General features: G+C 37.4%; 3 protein-coding genes and 2 pseudogenes across 7 annotated transcripts; 4 read left to right on the top strand and 1 right to left on the bottom strand.

Moving 5' to 3' along the window:
• The first annotated feature begins 379 nt into the window (after positions 1-379).
• Positions 380-6257, top strand: LOC120130770. 5 transcript variants are annotated; one of them, XM_039147928.1, is made up of 8 exons: positions 380-682; positions 1636-1675; positions 1839-1982; positions 2495-2526; positions 2721-4152; positions 4192-4652; positions 5189-5339; positions 5437-6257. In XM_039147928.1, the coding sequence occupies exons 2-8, from the start codon at positions 1651-1653 to the stop codon at positions 6156-6158; spliced, it is 2967 nt and encodes a 988-aa protein (XP_039003859.1). In that variant the 5' UTR covers positions 380-682; positions 1636-1650; the 3' UTR covers positions 6159-6257. The 5 variants fall into 5 exon arrangements, with proteins under 5 accessions (XP_039003859.1, XP_039003860.1, XP_039003857.1 ...); XM_039147926.1 differs by having other exon boundaries at positions 383-892; positions 1643-1675; positions 2495-2574; XM_039147924.1 differs by having other exon boundaries at positions 384-682; positions 2495-2574.
• A 2900-nt stretch (positions 6258-9157) lies between these two features.
• On the top strand, positions 9158-10714 carry LOC120130744 (annotated as a pseudogene).
• Positions 10715-11605: 891 nt separating this feature from the next.
• On the top strand, positions 11606-12307 carry LOC120130690 (two-component response regulator 24-like). Its single transcript, XM_039147873.1, has 3 exons — positions 11606-11612; positions 11807-12087; positions 12233-12307. The coding sequence occupies exons 1-3, from the start codon at positions 11606-11608 to the stop codon at positions 12305-12307; spliced, it is 363 nt and encodes a 120-aa protein (XP_039003804.1).
• Positions 12308-13215: 908 nt separating this feature from the next.
• On the bottom strand, positions 13216-14828 carry LOC120130689 (annotated as a pseudogene).
• Positions 14829-16717: 1889 nt separating this feature from the next.
• On the top strand, positions 16718-18014 carry LOC120130688. Its single transcript, XM_039147872.1, has one exon. It carries the CDS (start codon positions 16992-16994, stop codon positions 18012-18014), a length of 1023 nt encoding a protein of 340 aa, XP_039003803.1. The 5' UTR covers positions 16718-16991.
• Positions 18015-18261: the final 247 nt, after the last annotated feature.

Below are 18261 nucleotides of genomic sequence, written 5' to 3'. Positions count from 1 at the left end.
TTATTAATATCTATCATTTTTTGTTAGTTGATTTAGTTTGACAAAAAGTTGAAAATTCGAAGATCGAGATGTAAAAAGTTTACAAGTTAGAATATTTTTGTTAAAATTATAATTAGACCTATTAAGGTGTCTTAGAAGTCAAAACTATTACTAGGAAGTAGGAGATATAGCTGAGAAAACGCCTAAATTGTCTTGGGCAGCAAAACAAAAGTCCAGAATAAGCAAGGGGTTAAATGGAAAATAAAAAAGAAACAGAGGACGTAAATAAATAAAAAAGGTGAAGAAAAATCATTAACTCATAATTATTAGCTTTTTATGAGTTAAAAGGAACAATACTTAACTCGTTTACGCTCCCACTCGCTCAACTCAGCCCAAAATTTCGCTCCTCACATCTGCCTCCTCCTCCTCCTCTCGCTTTTCTTCCGGAATCGAAACTCATAAATGAATCATGATTAAATAAGCCATTCCGGCACTCAGAGACTCAGGGTCGGTGGAGAGAGAAAAAGCATTTTACTTCGTAACCAAAATAAGCTAAACTTCAAAAAGCCAAGTTCCCTCTCCTTCTCTCCCATAGCTTTCATCTCAATACAAGCATTTTACTTGAACGGAGCCGCCGGTTGCCGCCGTGATTTTCAGATTCCGGTGAATCTAAGACCGCATTTCACGTGATGTTAGGTTCTGTTTAGTAAGTATCTCTCTCTCCCTCTCTCTCTCTCTCTCTCTCTGTTCCTCTCTAATCTAGCCTCTGCTTCTTACCGTACGGGAAACGGCAGCGTTTCCTTGGCATTGTCCGTTTATAGGGAGAGCTGAGGAGCACCTTTTAGTTTCACTGATTCTGGCGGACTTCTTCGATCTCTATTTTTTTAGAAGACTTTAATACTGTTACAGAAATGTTACTGCAAAATGAATTTGAAATCTCTGTTTCTAGATTTGCTTTTCTTTAGCTCTGCAGTTGCTTCAGCTTTTCTCAAGCTATCTATTTTACTTTCGATTTCTTTCTTTTTGATTCAACATATTCTAGTTTTTTAATCTCAAAGTCCCGTTCTCTTTACTTGATTTAGATATTAATAATTATCTTTATTTGATATATTTCTTCTCATTTTCCATTGAATGCAGTTGATTCCTTACTTCGATCACTTTCATATTAGGGTAAAAGTTCGACTCTCTGAATAGAAAGAACACTTAACAGTTTTTTGTTCAGAGGTTATAGCGACGTGTGATGTGATACATGTGAGGAAAAGAGAATATTTTTCTTAAGTTTTCACTCTGTAAGAATATTAGATTTGTCTTTTTTCTGAACTTTATATTCATCACATCCATTTAAAATCAAGTTCCCTTTTCTCCATTTCTTCTTTGCTTTTCAAACATGGGTGCGTTTTTTTTTGGGGGGGGGGGGATGTTTAAATTGGTTTCGAGGTATGGAATGGGGAGAGAAAACATGTTTGAATTCTAGGAGTATTGTTTTTTGGTTGGGAGTTGGGACTTAGGATTATAATGTTCCTGCAATTCCAATTAATCTTGAGTCATCATTGAATTAGACTTCTTTTTCTTTCTTTTCTCTTAGTAGTTTTTTATTTTTAATTTTATTTTAAGGGAAAATATTGGTAATGCATTTTGTGCTTTTTATTTGTGTGGTTAACAGGTATTGAAATGAATGGGATTCAGCAAAGGAAAGGTATATTGGGAAGTTTCCAGGAATGCCTGTGCTCTCATGTAACTGATTTGCAGCTTGAATTTGACATTTTGCCTTGTCTCTTGGACGATTTTGATTTACCATTTTGTTTGGGGAGAGAAATCTTGGAAGTGAATGCGGTACTTTTGATCTGTGTGGTTAACAGGTGTTGAAATGAATGGGATTCAACAGAGGAAAGGTCAGAATATTGAAAAATTTTCAGGATGCCTGGGCAGGATGGTAAACCTGTTTGATTTGAACTCGGGTGTTCCTGGAAACCGCCTGCTTACTGATAAACCACAACATGATGGTGACTTCCTTTCCATGAAGAAGCTAGTATATTTTGTTGTTTGTTTTGTTTTTGAAATGTAAACATTTTGTCTTTTGGGTAGTGGGATTATAACATGATTGTCATTTGTCTCACTATTCCTTTTCCCTTCAATTCTATGCATGAGCATTCTTTTTGCCCCATGTTAATTGAAGCAATTTCAGTGCTCTATAAAATGTCATTTGCAAAAGTTAACTACTGCGTATAGCTAATACCTTTATATTTTTCTCACGATTTTTTTCAAGTTTTAGAATGGTTTAAGATAATGGAATTTATTTGATACTGGGATCATGTGTTCTAACTCATGTTGATTGCCTTAATGACGCTTGCCTTTTATTTGCCTTTCTAGCTCACTGGAAATGTTAAGTTGCAGCTCTCACTCCCTCAATAATCACTTTGACTTTCAATTGTATGCATGAATCTAGGGTTACTTATCGGTATTCTTGGTTGTTTATATTTCTCTTGCTATTTTAACAGTGCTGGTTGATGGGCAGGGTCCTCACACTCGAGGAGTCAATCTGATGTTGTAAGGATGTTAAGTCCCGCCTTTGGAGATCCAATAGAGGATAAAGTGGTAAATATTGGGCGTTTAGTCTCTACAATAGTAATTATTATAAGCAAGCTGAAAGAGACTCTGTTTGTCCCTATATCTTCCACTTGAATTATAAAAATTAAATAACCTTGTATTCTCACCTGTTTTATTTCTATTGGTGTGTTCAGATGGTATCTGAGTTAAGGAGAACTTTGTCAAGCAAGAAAGGTAATGTAACACCCATGAAGATGCTCCTGGCCCAAGAAATGTCAAAAGATGTGGAGTCTAAGCGTAATCCACCCAGTGTGGTTGCTAAGTTGATGGGACTTGATACGCTACCAAGGCAGCAGCATAATTCATCTCCACAAAGATGCCGTTTCAATGGTTCTTCTCAACATTCTTTGTGTCATTCTGAGGTACCAGTGGAAAGCTGGGGGCAAGATCAAAGTTTTCCAGAGGAGCAAATGCAATGCGAAGCAAGACCTTGTGAAGTGCCAAACAAATTCAAAGATGTCTATGAAATCTGGCAACAACATCCAAGAACAACCTATTCAAGAGATAGCTCTGCACAAAAAGGGAGGTATATTCATAATGCAAATGAGAATAAAATGGCTGTAGTTCGTCAGAAATTTATGGAAGTGAAACATCTGGTTACAGATGAAAAGCTTCGCCATACCAAGGAGTTTCAAGATGCAGTGGAAGTTTTGAGTTCCAATAGAGAGTTATTTCTCAAGTTATTGGAAGAGCCGAATTCCACCTTCTCTCAACATCTCAACAATTTCCGGAGTTTTTCTCTACCTCCTCAGACAAAGCGTATTACTGTTCTTAGACCTTCTAAGATGGTTGACAGAGAACAATTTGCTGGAACAGGTGACAAGGGTGGTAAGCAGGCCAAGAAGCCAATGCAGACAGGTCAAGTAACTGGATGGGGTAGAAATAACACTGCATCTTCTCCTTTCCCCAGTCCAAAAGTTGATGAATATTCTTCCCAACCAACTAGAATAGTGGTATTGAAGCCCAGTCCTGGGAAGACTCAGGACATTATCAGAACTCTAGAATCTTCATCTTCCCCTTCACCTAGGATATTATTTGGTGGAGATTTCTGTGAGGAACCTGAAGAAGATGATGCACAAGAATATAAAGAAGTGGCGAAGGAAATCACTAGGCAGATGCGTGAAAACATGATGGGTCACATGAGGGATGAAACATTTTTTTCTTACGTGTTTTCCAATGGTTACACAGGTGATGATAGTTCATATAATAGATCTGAAAATGAGTATGCTGCGGAAAACCTCAGTGATTCAGAGGTCATGTCACCAACTTCTAGACATTCATGGGATTACATAAATAGGTTTGCTAGTCCTTATTCTTCCTCTCCCTTCAGTCGTGCATCATATACTCCCGAGTCCTCGGTTTGTAGGGAAGCAAAGAAGCGGCTATCAGAGAGATGGGCTATGATGACATCAAATGGGAGTTCTCAAGAACGAAGCCATGGCAGAAGAAGCTCAAGCACATTGGGTGAGATGCTTGCCCTTTCTGATACAAAGAAGTTGGTCAGATCGGAAGGAGAGGGAAGTAGTAAGGAACAAGAAGCTAGAGGATCAACTTCCTGCATAGCTAGTAAGGAACAAGAAGCTAGGGGATCAACCTGCATAACTGGTAATTTTTATAAAGAAGAAAGTACAAGTGATTCTCCCAAGAATATTCTGGGGTCAAAATCTTTGCCTGGGTCTTCCACGACGTATGATGTCAGGCTTAATGTTGAAGTTTCAGATCCTGAAGATAGCAAAGAAAAAATTCCCAAAGAACTTATGAAGGCAAAGAGTATGAAGTCATCTTTAAAGGGGAAGGTTTCAAGTTTACTTTTCTCGAAGAATAAGAAAACAAATAAAGAAAAATATAGTGAATCTCAACCTACAGATGAATCTCCATCTCTGACTCCTGGAACACCAGGGTCACCCTTAATTCACTCTCGAAATTTAAGCAATGATGCATCTCAATGTTCAAATGAAAGCTACATCCAGGAGTGTTTATCTCCTGTTCTGGGTGGATCCGCAAGTAAAACTCCTTTACCAGATTTGATTGGCACGGGACAGAAACAAGGGATTATCACTGTGGAGGTAGTTCAAACTTAGTTTCTGGCTTTGCACATGTTTATATATTGATTACATATATGCATTGAAACCAACCTGCTCTAGTTTTTATGCATTGAAATATGTTGCCTCCCATTTGTTTAATCTAGGAAAGCGGGTAGCACATGAACGTCAAATGTCCATTCCTCATTCTCTGCAGTTGTGGACGCTGGACGTGAATGGGCATAATTCCGGAAATAGAGTTTGAATAGATTTTGCTGATTTAATGGAACAGTTCCTATGGGTTTTGTTAATAAATAATTCCTCTAGTGGAGTTAGAATACATTTTGCCAATGCAAAGGATTGAGGGTGGTAGTAATATAGCAATTTTAATTTGTTTGAACAAAAAGGGAAAATCTTCACCTTTTTCAGTTGGAAGAACTGATTAAGGGTTTATGAAAAATATTGGTCATAGTTTTAGATAACTTAAGAGGACAGAAGCACCCAACTTGTTATAAGATATTTTGTCTTTTGAGTTTTTGTATGACTTTAATCATTTCTACGTACGTGGTTACCTTTTGTAGGGATGTTTTTCTGTAGAAAAACCTTTGTTGCCTTCCCATATAAGTGAGAATAAGGAACAACCTAGCCCTATCTCGGTTTTAGAACCTCCGTTTGATGAGGATGAGAACACAATTTCAGAGTCCTCAGGTGGTATTAAACCAGTGCACCTAGGTAAGCTTCACTTATTAAATTTGGAAAATTTTAATTTGCGTGATTATTATTTTCTCTTTTCCTCGATCCTCATCTATTGCCCTTTCTATTAATACAGGAGTGGGAGTGCCACTTAGGTCTAACTTGATTGACAAGTCACCTCCTATAGAATCAATTGCCCGCACCCTCTCATGGGATAATTCTTGCTCGGACGCAACATTGTTATACCCTTCAAAACTCTCTTCAGTTTCCCCGAGCACCAATGAGCAAGAACGGGATTGGATTTTATTTGTCCAATTACTATTATCAGCTGCTGGTCTGAACAGTGAGGAGGTGCATTTTGACTCATTTATTGCCAGGTGGCATTCGCCTGAAAGCCCATTGGACCCATGCTTGAGAGATAAATATGCTGATTTGAATGACAAGGAGCCTCTGCATAGGGCTAGGCGAGGACAGTGGAGGTCAAACAGGAAGCTCGTGTTTGACTGTGTCAATGCAGCATTACTAGAACTCACGGGCTATGGATCTGACAGTTGCAAGAGAGCTATGTCAATTGGAAGGGCCCAGATGAAAGCCAAGGAGGGTGCATCACCCATGCTGGTTGACCATGTATGGGCCCAAATGAAGGAATGGTTTTCCGGCGAGGTGAAATGTTTGGTGTGGGACGATAGGGACAGCGAAAGCCTTGTGGTGGAAAAAGTGGTGCAGAAAGAAGTAGTGGGCAAAGGGTGGCTTGATAATATGAAATTGGAAACAGACAACTTGGGAAGAGAAATAGAATGGAGGTTGCTAGAAGAACTTGTGGAAGATGCAGTCATTGATTTAACCGGTAAGTCCTGAGTTTTTTTTTGGGGTTCAGTTACCTCCCCTTCCACCATCAGACTATTAACTATATATTATTTGTGAATTTGATTTTGAAGAATGACACGATCTTAACCAGCTTATTTGTTGAATGCTGCATGAAAGTTTATATAATAATTTAACTATTAATCCATAATCGACGATATCATATTAGGTCCTTCACCTCACTCATGACTCTATGTGCGTTAGTTGTATAGATGAGAACATTGCACGTTGCTCTGGTGATGGATATTAATGGAGGTGTTGCTATAGTTTTAGGTATATAATTCAATATTTATTCTCCAATCCGATGTTATCATTAAATGAAGGAGGGAAGGCCAGGCTGTTTTTATGTACTTGCTAAAGGACGACTATAGCTTGAGGTGGAATGTGACCCACTTACATCTAACCAAGCTGAGGAGGAGGCTCAGAATGATTGTCAGTACCCTGGGGAAATGGTTAGCCTTTGGTTGCGATATTGAAAATTTATTCACATACTGTCTCAACTCAAGCTTCCCTCTAATTTACAACTTTGGACTACCCAGACTATGAAGGTCTGTTGTACGGTAGCCTAATTTAAGGCTAAGGAATGGCGGGAAATGGACGAACCGAAAATGTTATAAAAAGCATAACATTTTTGGTTCAACCGAAAATGTTACGAAGGTGTGTAGTCGAAAAATGTTTGAAAAAACTAACATTTTAAGTTGCACTCAACCGAAATTGTTATGATAACGTTTTCGGTTGCTCTCTTTTCACTACCATATCCTTGGCATTAAATTAGGATATCGTCCCTTAGACGTTCCCGCATTAGTATCTTCCAATATTCTCAACCTTTTCTCCTTTGATTTGGAGATATGTAATCATAAATATGTATATTTGGAGAAAGGAATAACACTTATTAACAGAAGTAAAGTGATTTTCGTGAACTCAAAGTTTACTTCAATCAGTTGGTGCAATCTTCTTCTTGTATATTGAAGTCGCGTATATATATATATATGGTGGTTAGAACTATTAGTATAAGAAATGGAAAGAGAGTTGGCTTTCCAAATCCTACACAATATATAGTAGGTTCTTTTTCCCCAAAATTGTAAGGAGAAACGCTTGAACCAAAAGCAATATCCGAAAATAATATTTTAGACGTTGATTGTTACGTATATAGGTTTAGGAGTTGGGTTAATGGCTTGGGTGATCCATCTTCGCCAGCCAACCCAGATGATAACAGCAGCATCTACTACTGCTTGTGGATGTTAGACGCTGCCTTTATTAGTACGATGTCGACTTCATATGTATTGGATTCTCCCTTACGAGTGTAAATAAAATATTTCGAGATATATTTTATGGTTCGGTTAGTGTCGATTTCATTATTTACTCGATCGTGTTGAGATTTTCTCTGTAATGTTGATCGGTTTCTTATTTGTCTATTGCATTAAGATGTCCTTTACGGTCCGCACTGATTTTTTTTACCTGTCGATCATGTCTAAATATCTTACGTGGTACATGTCAACATTTTATCTACCGATCGTATTGAGATATTTTTCACGATACGTGCTAAATTTTTACCTACTGATCACGTCAAGATATTCACTACGATCTGCACCAATTTCTTATTTGCCAACCGCGTTGAATTTTACTCTGCGCGTCATTGACGTTGCATGTTGAGACTCGATATCGACATTCACTTCTTCAGGCACGCCATTGTCTTCTAAAGCTCGATTCCAACATAAAATTTAATGAAAGTGACTAAAATAAAAATAAAATCTAACATGAATGATTAAAATGGAAATAATAGGTAATCCTGGTGTTTAATTTGGAGAAAAAAAATCGGTGATCAAAATGAAAATTTTGTCAAAGTTTATTGATTAACCGTGTAGTTTACCCTATAAATAATAGAAACGAAAATCTAAATTATCCTTGTCTTAGATTAACAAAGATCCATGAGTAAGGCAAACATCTTAGTGGGCTCACTTATATTACATCTTCAAACTGTTTAACAAAACATTTAAAACAGAATGGTCTGTCCACAGCATGATTTTACATGCTAATCGGTGCTGCTGTGTATTTGATATGTGAGATATGAACATTTAGAATCCAATCACCATTATGATCCACCGGCTGCCTTCCATCTGTAGCCTCTTTTGTTGTTGAATAAGCCAAGATTTTCAAAGGTACTACCATGGATCATTGATGGCCTATCTCATCCTTCCAAATCCAAAGCTTAATTATCTTTTAGGGTTTACTACACATTTAATTGAAAATTCAGGTATTAAAACAGATCAAAATTGATTGTTTAAGTACTCAATGTGTAATTTACCCTATCTTTTAAGATATAATTTTGGTCATAAATTTTAATATTTTAAACATTATTTTTGTTTAGATGTACTATATTGAATGGAAGTTTATTGTAGTTAAAAGAGTTGTGAATGGAGGTTTGGTCGACAACTTAGATTCACTCCTTCTAAACTAGATAAAAAGTCATTAGTTAATCGTTATATATATATATATATTAGCACGAATTAAGTGGACTTTATTGACAGGGTTTTCTTTTTCGATTAAGAACGTTACCATATAACATTAAACGGACTAAAAATTCAAATCTTAATATTTTAAAAAAAATTGTAATTTATTGACAAGGTTGATTCAAATAGTAAGTAACTTAATATCGTTTAAACATGTCTCGAGTTATATATTTTTTTTGTATGTAAAAATTTTCTACATAAAGACTCGCACATCATAATTAAATGTATAATCCAAATCAATCTAGATCAATCAAAATAAAATTATAAAAATGAAAAGAGCAAAAAAGAAAACTCCTCCGAAACTCCGAACAACACTCTTTGGCCCCATGCAAGTGAAAGAAAGGTCTTTTCACCATTAAAAACCAGAGGAGAAGACCCACACCTCAAAACCCCGTATAAAACCATGTATCATCATCCCCATCGTTCAAACACAAACCCTAGAGAAAGAAAACAAAGAAACAGAGACGTTCAGGGAGACCCACATTGTCTCTCCCCTAATGTCAAGTCCTATGTTTTTCGTTAACTTGGTGACTGTAATCGCTATTATGGTTTCACCTGCTCAATTAGCCGAGGCTCGAGCTTTCTTTGTTTTCGGTGACTCGCTCGTCGATAATGGCAACAACAACTACTTAGCCACTACTGCCCGTGCAGATTCTTCGCCATACGGCGTCGATTATCCGACGCCGACAGGCCGCTTCTCCAACGGCTTAAACCTCCCTGACATTATCAGTATGCTCCACATTTTAACTTTCACATGTAGTTTTCATTTGTGACGTTACATTGATTTGTTTAAAATTTGTGCTTAGGTGAGCAAATTGGCTCGGAGCCTACATTGCCATAATTGAGCCCTGAACTCCGTGGCCAAAAACTACTTGTTGGTGCCAACTTCGCCTCTTCCGGGATCGGTATCTTAAACGACACAGGAATTCAGTTCGTAAGTTCAAACAAATCTCGATGCATGTCACACTCGAACATATAAATCTCTAAGTTTATGTAACGATAATTATATTGATCGAGTTAGGACCGAGTCGTCAATGAGATACTGATATTTGGCCCTTTTTTAGGTCAACATAATAAGGATGTTCAGGCAATTTGAGTACTTTCAAGAATATCAGAGAAGAGTTACTGAGATGGTAGGACAACAACAGTCACAGCGGCTAGTTAACCAAGCACTGGTTCTCATCACACTCGGCGGCAACGATTTCGTTAACAACTATTTCTTGGTACCTTTGTCGGCTCGATCACGCCAATTTTCTCTCCCAGATTACTGCCGCTATCTCGTTTCCGAATACCGGAAAATCCTCCTGGTAAATACTCGTATATTTGAATACAACAATGCTTTAAGGAAAGTTCGTATAACATAGATTATAACAGCCTAATTTGATACGATTACAGAGGTTGTACGAATTAGGCAGTCGACGGGTCCTGGTGACAAGTACCGGACCATTAGGCTGCGTCCCGGCCGAGCTAGCCATGCGGAGCAGGAACGGGGAATGTGTGCCGGAAATCCAACAAGCAGCAAACATATTCAACCCTTTACTTGTCCAGTTAATCCAACAACTCAACTCCCAGCTCGGCTCCGACGTTTTCGTTTCGGCCAATGCCTTTTCGATGAACATGGACTTCATCTCCAACCCTCAAAGATTTGGTTAGTTTCTCTGCATACAATCCCCTATGTAATCAACCGATTAATAATAACATACCCTCATTATAATCTAAAAAAAAATTATTAAAAAATTTTAGAAGATAGAATCGTACCCCATTACCCCTTGATTCATCCCTGTTCACTTATATTTTCCTTTTACAGGTTTCGAGACAGCAAAGGTAGCATGTTGTGGACAAGGACCCTACAATGGACTAGGATTGTGCACCAGATTGTCAAATCTTTTCCCCAAACGATACGTCTACGCCTTCTGGGACAGTTTCCACCCCAGTGAGAGAGCCAATCGGTTGATCGTTCAGCAGTTCATGGTGGCATCTACTCAGTATATGAATCCAATGAACTTAAGCACCATCATGGCCATGGATTCAACGACCTGATATATATATATATAACGATGGATCGATAAGGATTGATAAGAGACATCGTCTCCTTCAAATATTTGAATTTATCATATAATTACGTATTAAAATTTTATAAGTTCGTTCTCTAACATATATTTAGTATTTAGATAATTTGATGTAATATCGTTATCTTATGTTTTATCATATCATAATTATATGTTTAAAATAATGTCTTTATATAAAATTCAATGTTTTAATTATATAAATTTTAAGATATTTATTTGCATGTCATGTTTAATAAAATTATTTTATTTTAATTATGGAAACGTGAATATATAATTGAAGCAACTAAGAAATCTTTAGCTTGAGATATGTCCTATAGGGGTTGTTGCTTTGGCTTTGTCAAGAAGTTAGGCTTTTCTTGAGATATGTCATGTACCACATCACCGAAAGTGATGATGTACATTATGTTATATCATCTAAAGTGATGATATATTATATCATATCACTTAAAATAATAATATATTATGTATCATGTCATAAAATGATAATATATCTGTCAAATCATTAATTAAACTTATGTAAAAATATTAAATCAATAACATATCACATGCATTGATCAGTCTACTGAACTTCCACTTCAACTGGCAATTCTTCCTCCTGTAGGCTGTTTAACATTTCCAAAATGGTTTGTCAAGCTGAAATATCAATTCTTTTATCAGATTTTGCAGCTGTTGAATGACCCAAATCCGGGTGTTCGTCAAGCTGTTACATTGTGCATTGAGGTCTGTGAAGCATCTTTTTCTAGGGTTCTTTTAGAAGAGCTTAGCAACTTGTTGACCTGATGTGTAAAAAGAATTTGACTGTCTTCAAATGAAATCTGATTTGTTGTGTTGTTGTTTGGGTTATATTTCAAAATTTTAACATATGGTTTGTAAGAACTTTCACCATGCTTGAACATACAAACTTTTCACACCAATTCAATCCCCTAGTTGCTTGCTAAAAGTAGGTGAGCAGTTTTCAATTTCTTGTAGTTCAAGTAATCAAGTTTGATCTTCGTTTATTTTGGGTTTTTGTTCTAGTAATTAAATTTCTTGTCCAAATCTTTTTTTTACGTTGAAATAACAGGTTCTAGTCTCGATGGCGCCGGCTGCAGACGGGGCCAAGTCGGGCAATGGAGGACAAGACAGAGGCCATTTACGTTTAATGAGATTGTTCTGAGGAACAGGTTGACGGCTCTTGTCATTAATGGTGACAATTTTTGCCGGTTGCTGCAACAAGGAATTCTTCAAGCTCATGGACTTGAAACTGTCAACAACGGCGACGCTGCGATCGAGCTCATTGCCTCGGGTGCGAAATTCGACCTTATCCTCATCGACATGCTTCTTCCCATTCTTGACGGCCTTGAGGTAAACATCGCTTGAAAAACAATAATGTGTCACATGACTCTATGTGCACCAAAACTTTTAGGACATACACCGGCACTGTACTCGAAGGCGCATCACGATTCGAGAAAACGAGAGTATCTTATCGGCCTTACATGTTTTATGGCAGGCTACGAGGCGGATTCGTGCAATGGGGGTGACTTGCAAGATGATGGGGGTTCATCTAGAAGCCTCTAGGACCTGAGGTTCTGATTCCCATCCTGAGGGAACTGGATGAGCAGTATCCAAGCATCTAAAAAATTGAAGACAAAAGCCGAGGACTGTTATGTAGGTGTTATGGTTGGCTACCCTTGAAGAACTATTACCAACTTTAATGTTGTTATTGTTGCTGTTTCTTTTTATCTTTTCGTAGCTTTGATCAATAATCTTCATGTGAAAGATACATATTTTTCAGGCTGAGTCTAATTAACTAAAAACTCGACCCAACTCGATAATTTATATCCCTTTCGACATGACAAAAGAAACCGGGTACCCGCTTGTCTAACGGATTAAAAATTTTGGTCCATAACTTACTCGTGACCTGTACATTTTTAGTGGCTAAACCCAACCCCAAAATTTTAGTATTTGAAAAAATAGGTGCTATGGCTTTGGGATCAAGTTACCTTTCTTGTCGGATTGTCTTATTAAACTTTTGAATATTTTAATATCATCCCTTACCTTTAACCAATTTTTTAAATTAGTCCCCAAACTTTTGAGTATTCCAATTTCAATCATAAATTCATCTAAACATGTAATTAGTTTCGACCTCAGTTTAACCTAAATTTTGTTTTTTTTCAAACATATAATAGTATAACTTAGCCTAATGATTTTATCAACATGGGATGTGTATAATATATACATATAGTTTATGATAAAATTGGAATGTTCAAAAGTTCAGAGACCAATTTAGAATGGAAGTCATAGTTTGAGGATGAAATTGAAATGTTCAAAAGTTTGAGTATTAGTTTAAAATAATAATCCTAATTTAAGAATGAAATCATCGCATCTTTTTTTATTGTAAAAGCATGTAGTAGAAGAAACGAAGAATTAAAGGGAGAAAAAACAGCAATTAATCTAACAAAAGGAATTGCTCATCATTCATTCTCTCTTAATTCATAGATGAAGAGATAGGTCAAGCTTTTGCTCTTTCTCCTTATGGACAGCCCCTCCGACGCCTTGATTATCACCGTCGACCGCCGTTGCTAGCTGCTGAGTACTGAAGTCTCCATTGCACCTTAAGCTCCTTTGCCAATTGAACCAACTTTGCTCCTCCTCTTCAGTTTCATGACGGCGGTAATAACAATTATTACTAAACCTGGCCGGACCATTCGACCGGAACCAGTCAGATAAATGGTGATGATGATTCGAGGATGAACGGAAGTTGGCAGCATGAGCTGTTATATACATCGGAGGGTACTGTAAGAAGCTCAAATGGTGGCTCGCCGGTGCATAAACAATAGGCAACGTCGGGGAAGATGAAAAGTTGCCCGTCGGTCCATATTCGGATGTCCTTTTAGCCCTTCGTGCAACACTTCTTTCTCTCTTGTGAGCATTTTGATGGCCTCCCAATGCTTGAGAACTGTAAAACTTTCTCGAACAAAATAAACAAGGGAAAACCCTAGCTGTCCCATCTTCCATGTCTGTGTACAAATTACCAGTTTCCATATCTGGTGGGTGATAAGTTTGTGAAAGAGTTGGAAAACGTGAAGAGTTGTGAACATAATATGATTATTAAATGGTGATTGGAGAGTGTAAAATGTATGGGCATTGGAGCAGAGAGATAAAGAGATAATTGGATGGAACTCTTCTCCAATACGTTTCTGCATGCTGAACCGGAATAGAAATGTTTTTTTTTTAATTTATGGGGTTTGGAGGATGGGAAAGAAATTAGGGTACAGATATTTAGTATCTAAATTATTATTTTTATTTGTTTTAATACATAAATTATTGTTTTAAACTATATCTAACATTTAGTACTTTGCCGTTAAAAAATTAACGGACTGGTTGATAGGGCATAACTCCGATAGAAAGACGACCAATTAGAATGGTGGACTAATAGAGAATGACAAGTCGACCAACATAGTCCAGTTTCAAGTTTGTAGGACGGTTGACGACAGAGATCGGAGGATGAAAAAGTTGAAGATTCCATTATTGATTTGGAGATATTGGGGCCTTTTTTGATAAAACGGGGGTTAGAATCAAGTTCAAGAGGTCGAAAAGGTACGGGCTGAAAATTTGGGCTTAATTGTCTGATGACTATAGATGCGGTGGCCGACGAGTCCGTCTGTTAAGTTTTTAATAGAAATGTATTAAAATGAAATAAAAATTAAATTTTAGGTATAGTTTTGAAAAAAAAAGTTTAGATACTAAAAAGAATCAAAATTGATAGTTTAGGTACAAAAATGTAATTTATCCAATAAATTATGTCATCAATGGAAGTCAGAGGGCAGAGCTTGGAAGATGAGGCTTCAATGGCCAATGGGGAACGATTGGGTTGGCTTAATTAAATGCTATGAAGTCAGTCTCAGTCCCCACTTGATCTGAAACCCTGTTTTCTCTCTCCATCTGCATGCAAATTGGCTCATGTGCTGCATTAAGCTGCCAGCGCTGGACTTGCTTTATTTCTCCCTCTCTTCTTTCTTTCGTTCTTTTAGGTTTTGAAAGTTTTTGTTACGGGGGTAACAGCAACTAGTGCTGATTGCTGCGTTCTCCACCGCTAATCCCATGCAATGTGTTGCTTTTCAGTCATTTCCCTTTGTACTTTGTCAGGAGCTAATGTGGAGATGTTGGAGAACCCAATGCTCTTCTGACCCGTATTTCTAAGTTTTTTATTGTTAAATTTTATTGATTTTCAGATTTTGTAATGCAATCTTAAGAAACAGGGCACCTTTCTACGAATAGATTTTACGCTTTTAATGAAAGAAATGTATAATTATAACATTCAATTAATGGTCTTTCTACTACTTAACACAGTATTTTGAAGGTCGGACTGGACCGGCAGGTTTAACTGGGTATCGTTGTCTGGTCCGGTTTATTTTATATCGGTTAAACCGTTATTAGTGAACCGGAAGAAACCGCTGAACCGGTTGTGAATCGTTCAAATCGGACCGGACCGTGAACCGGTTGAAAACCGATAGAACCGGCTCTAAAAAAAATTAAATCAAACGACGTCATTTGTTAAACGAGCCGAGTTGAACTCAAATATTGATGAGCTCGACTCGAACTCGAAAACTTTAAAGTAAGCTCAACTAAACTCAAAAACTCACGAGCTAAAAATTATCAAATTCAACTCGAACTCGAAATATAATATTGAAACTTGAGCTCAAAAAAATTTAGAATCTCGATTGAAGCCTGAAATTCGAGTTCGATTAAAGCGAAGGAATAGTTCGTTCTGTGCTCACCAAAAGACTACATGATTTTGAATGTCAAATTACCTCTATTATTTATAGAAGTCAGTTGGGATGCTCTTCTATGTTTCTTAGCCATGTGACATTGTTTTGTTTTCATATTTTTACTCTTTAGACTTTTGTGATGTTATTCTATATTTCTTAGCCATGTGGGATTTTTTTTAAAAAATTAAACCAAACGACATCGTTTGTTATGATTTTTTTAGCCCCAAATTTATTTTTTGATTATAGTTATATAATTATATTTATTATTTAATATGTTTTACCTTAAATATTATGTTGTAGTTGATTTGAATCAATTTGTTTCACTTGATTTTTTGATTTTTAACGTATATATGTTATGACTTGCTTTGAATATGACTTGCTTTGAATATGACTTGTGATATAAAAAACTGTTTTTTATTAAATGTTTTGGTATTTTTATTTAATTTTTTAAATAATTAATTAATTATGACGTCGTCCGGTTCTTCCGATTGGTTCGACCGGTTGAACCAGTGAACCGATAGCACGGTCGGTTCGCTGATCGGTTCGGTTCTGAAAACCATGACTGAACATGAGTGTCGTACTGATATGTAACAATTCTTGAAGTTTATAATTTTGTATCCTTAGTCCTTAATATCACATTAAACATGTAAGTTGCACTTTTTCCATTATCCAGTCGCTAGGTCGGAGCTGAAGGCGTACCCATTTCTCATATCCCTTGATACAGAACAACCCCTAACCATTTCATCTCACGAGTAAGTAACTCGCTAATCATTGCTGAATTGTAAATGACTGATATTTTGGTTCGAGATTTAAATTATCGTCTTAATATGTTGGATGTCGAGATGGGAGAGCACGTCCAACTCGGCAACCCCAACTCGGCAACGAGTTGACATCAATGTTTTCCTACGAATGCAATGGAATGAACAATTAGTTTCTGCTAGCACAGTATTGAAAAGTGAACATGAGCTTGCCTTTAAGGAACACTCTAATCCTAAGTTGAAGGTTTCCATGCCTGCAGTGGAGTTTGAGACATAAAATGTGGCATTTGAATCAAACTAGGCAGCTGTTAATGGAGATTTATATGTGGCTATCAAAGTTTGACAGTTCGAATCCGCATTTTCTGATTTCATCCAGAATGAATAGCATAAATCTTAGGAATCAGGATTCGTTTCCCTTCCTGCACCCTCTCTTTCCTAGAAAGAAAAAAAAAATTGGAATGTGGAAGATGACGTGCTTTACCGAATCTTTTGCTCGTCATTCTTTTTCTCTAATCTTGGGTGTATCTGGCTGGTTGCTGCATTTTCAATTCTGTGAAATGATGCCATTTTTCCTGTCTCGGTTTACTATCCAATAATTACATAGGTGGACACTTTCGAAAATGCACTTTGCATGATGCTAATTGTTGTTTATAGTGTTCACTTTGTGGTTTATGCTTTGATTAATGGACTATTTTCTCATTACCTGATGAGTTCAATATGCTGAGTAACTTTATACAGCATGTGGAAGATGGCTGGGGTTAAACGAAGAGAAATTGCTGATTTGGATGCCCATGCTTTCCATAGAGAACTGGATGAAGTCTCATGTCCAATCTTCATCGAACATCCGCAGGATGCTGTTCTCCTCTTGTGCAGCTCTTATGAGAGGGGTTGCAGATCATACATCTGTGATACAAGTTACAGGAATTCAAATTGCTTAGACCAGTTTAAGAAATTAAACCCACTGAATTCTATTACTTCTGATATGAACTTGAGAACGGAGTTTATTGAAGGTAATGAAAGTCAAAATCTCGATGAAATAAATATCAATTCACTTGGAGAAGGCATTGTAGATTCAGGGGAATCTTTTAGGAGAAGAGTTGAATTTGAAGTAGATGCAGGGAATACATCAAACTCTAAATCTAGTTTGAAATGCCCTTTCTGTGGAGGGAACATAGTCGGCTGGGAGGTTGTGGAAGAGGCCAGAAGATATCTAAATTTGAAGAAGAGAACTTGTTCCAAGGAATCTTGCTCCTACAATGGGAATTACCAGGAGTTGCGTCGGCATGCCAGGAGAGTTCATCCAATGACACGACCTTCAGATATTGATCCGTCCAGAGAACGAGCCTGGCACCGCCTTGAGCACCAAAGAGGATATGATGACACCGTAAGTGCTATTCGATCTGTCATGCCAGGTGCAGTTGTGGTTGGAGACTATGCCATTGAGGATGGAGATAGGTTGGCTGGCGAAAGAGAGAACGGCACTGGTGAAGTGAGTACGCCATGGTGGACTACTTTCTTTCGGTTTCAGATGTTTTTTTCAGCTGATGGTGTCGGTGAACCTAGAGTATGGTCAAGGCATCGACGCCTCGGAGTAGCCTTATCCGAGCGTAGGTTTCTCTGGGGTCACAGTCTCTTGGGGCTGCAAGATGAGGATGACGAAGATGATGCACACATATTAAGCGATGTAGGTAATGATGCATTTCCGATCCCAAGAAGGCGTAGGCGACTGACGCGGCCGAGGTCAGAAGAAGATCAGTCATGAAAATGGAGACTAATAGTTTGGGCCGGTTAACTCCAGTTTCTTGACATGGCTTCATGTGGAATTTGATTTCAGATTGCATTTCTTAACATTGATATCCCCATTGTTGTGTGCATAATAACAGTTTTGCTGGTTTCAAAAGCCATCAGCTAGCTGGCTTTCGGGGATGAACGGAACTTAATATTATGCTTACAATGTAATGAAACTCGTGTCAGTGTGCCATTTATGCGATTAAAGATATCGTACTGGT

Source organism: Hibiscus syriacus, unplaced genomic scaffold (genome assembly GCF_006381635.1).
Source record: "Hibiscus syriacus cultivar Baekdansim isolate YM2019G1 unplaced genomic scaffold, ASM638163v2 tig00110548_pilon, whole genome shotgun sequence".
Lineage (NCBI taxonomy): Eukaryota > Viridiplantae > Streptophyta > Magnoliopsida > Malvales > Malvaceae > Hibiscus > Hibiscus syriacus.
This window is presented reverse-complemented; position numbering and strand designations above follow the sequence as displayed.

Coding starts and splice junctions, on each gene's coding strand:
- LOC120130690 (XM_039147873.1), top strand. Junction 12,088..12,232: donor CCATTCTTGACGGCCTTGAG/GTAAACATCGCT, acceptor GTTTTATGGCAG/GCTACGAGGCGGATTCGTGC.
- LOC120130688 (XM_039147872.1), top strand. CDS start 16,992: ATGTGGAAGATGGCTGGGGTTAAACGAAGAGAAATTGCTGATTTGGAT.
- LOC120130770 (XM_039147926.1), top strand. CDS start 1,651: ATGAATGGGATTCAGCAAAGGAAAG. Junction 2,575..2,720: donor ATCCAATAGAGGATAAAGTG/GTAAATATTGGG, acceptor TGGTGTGTTCAG/ATGGTATCTGAGTTAAGGAG. Junction 4,153..4,191: donor ATCAACTTCCTGCATAGCTA/GTAAGGAACAAG, acceptor CCTGCATAACTG/GTAATTTTTATAAAGAAGAA.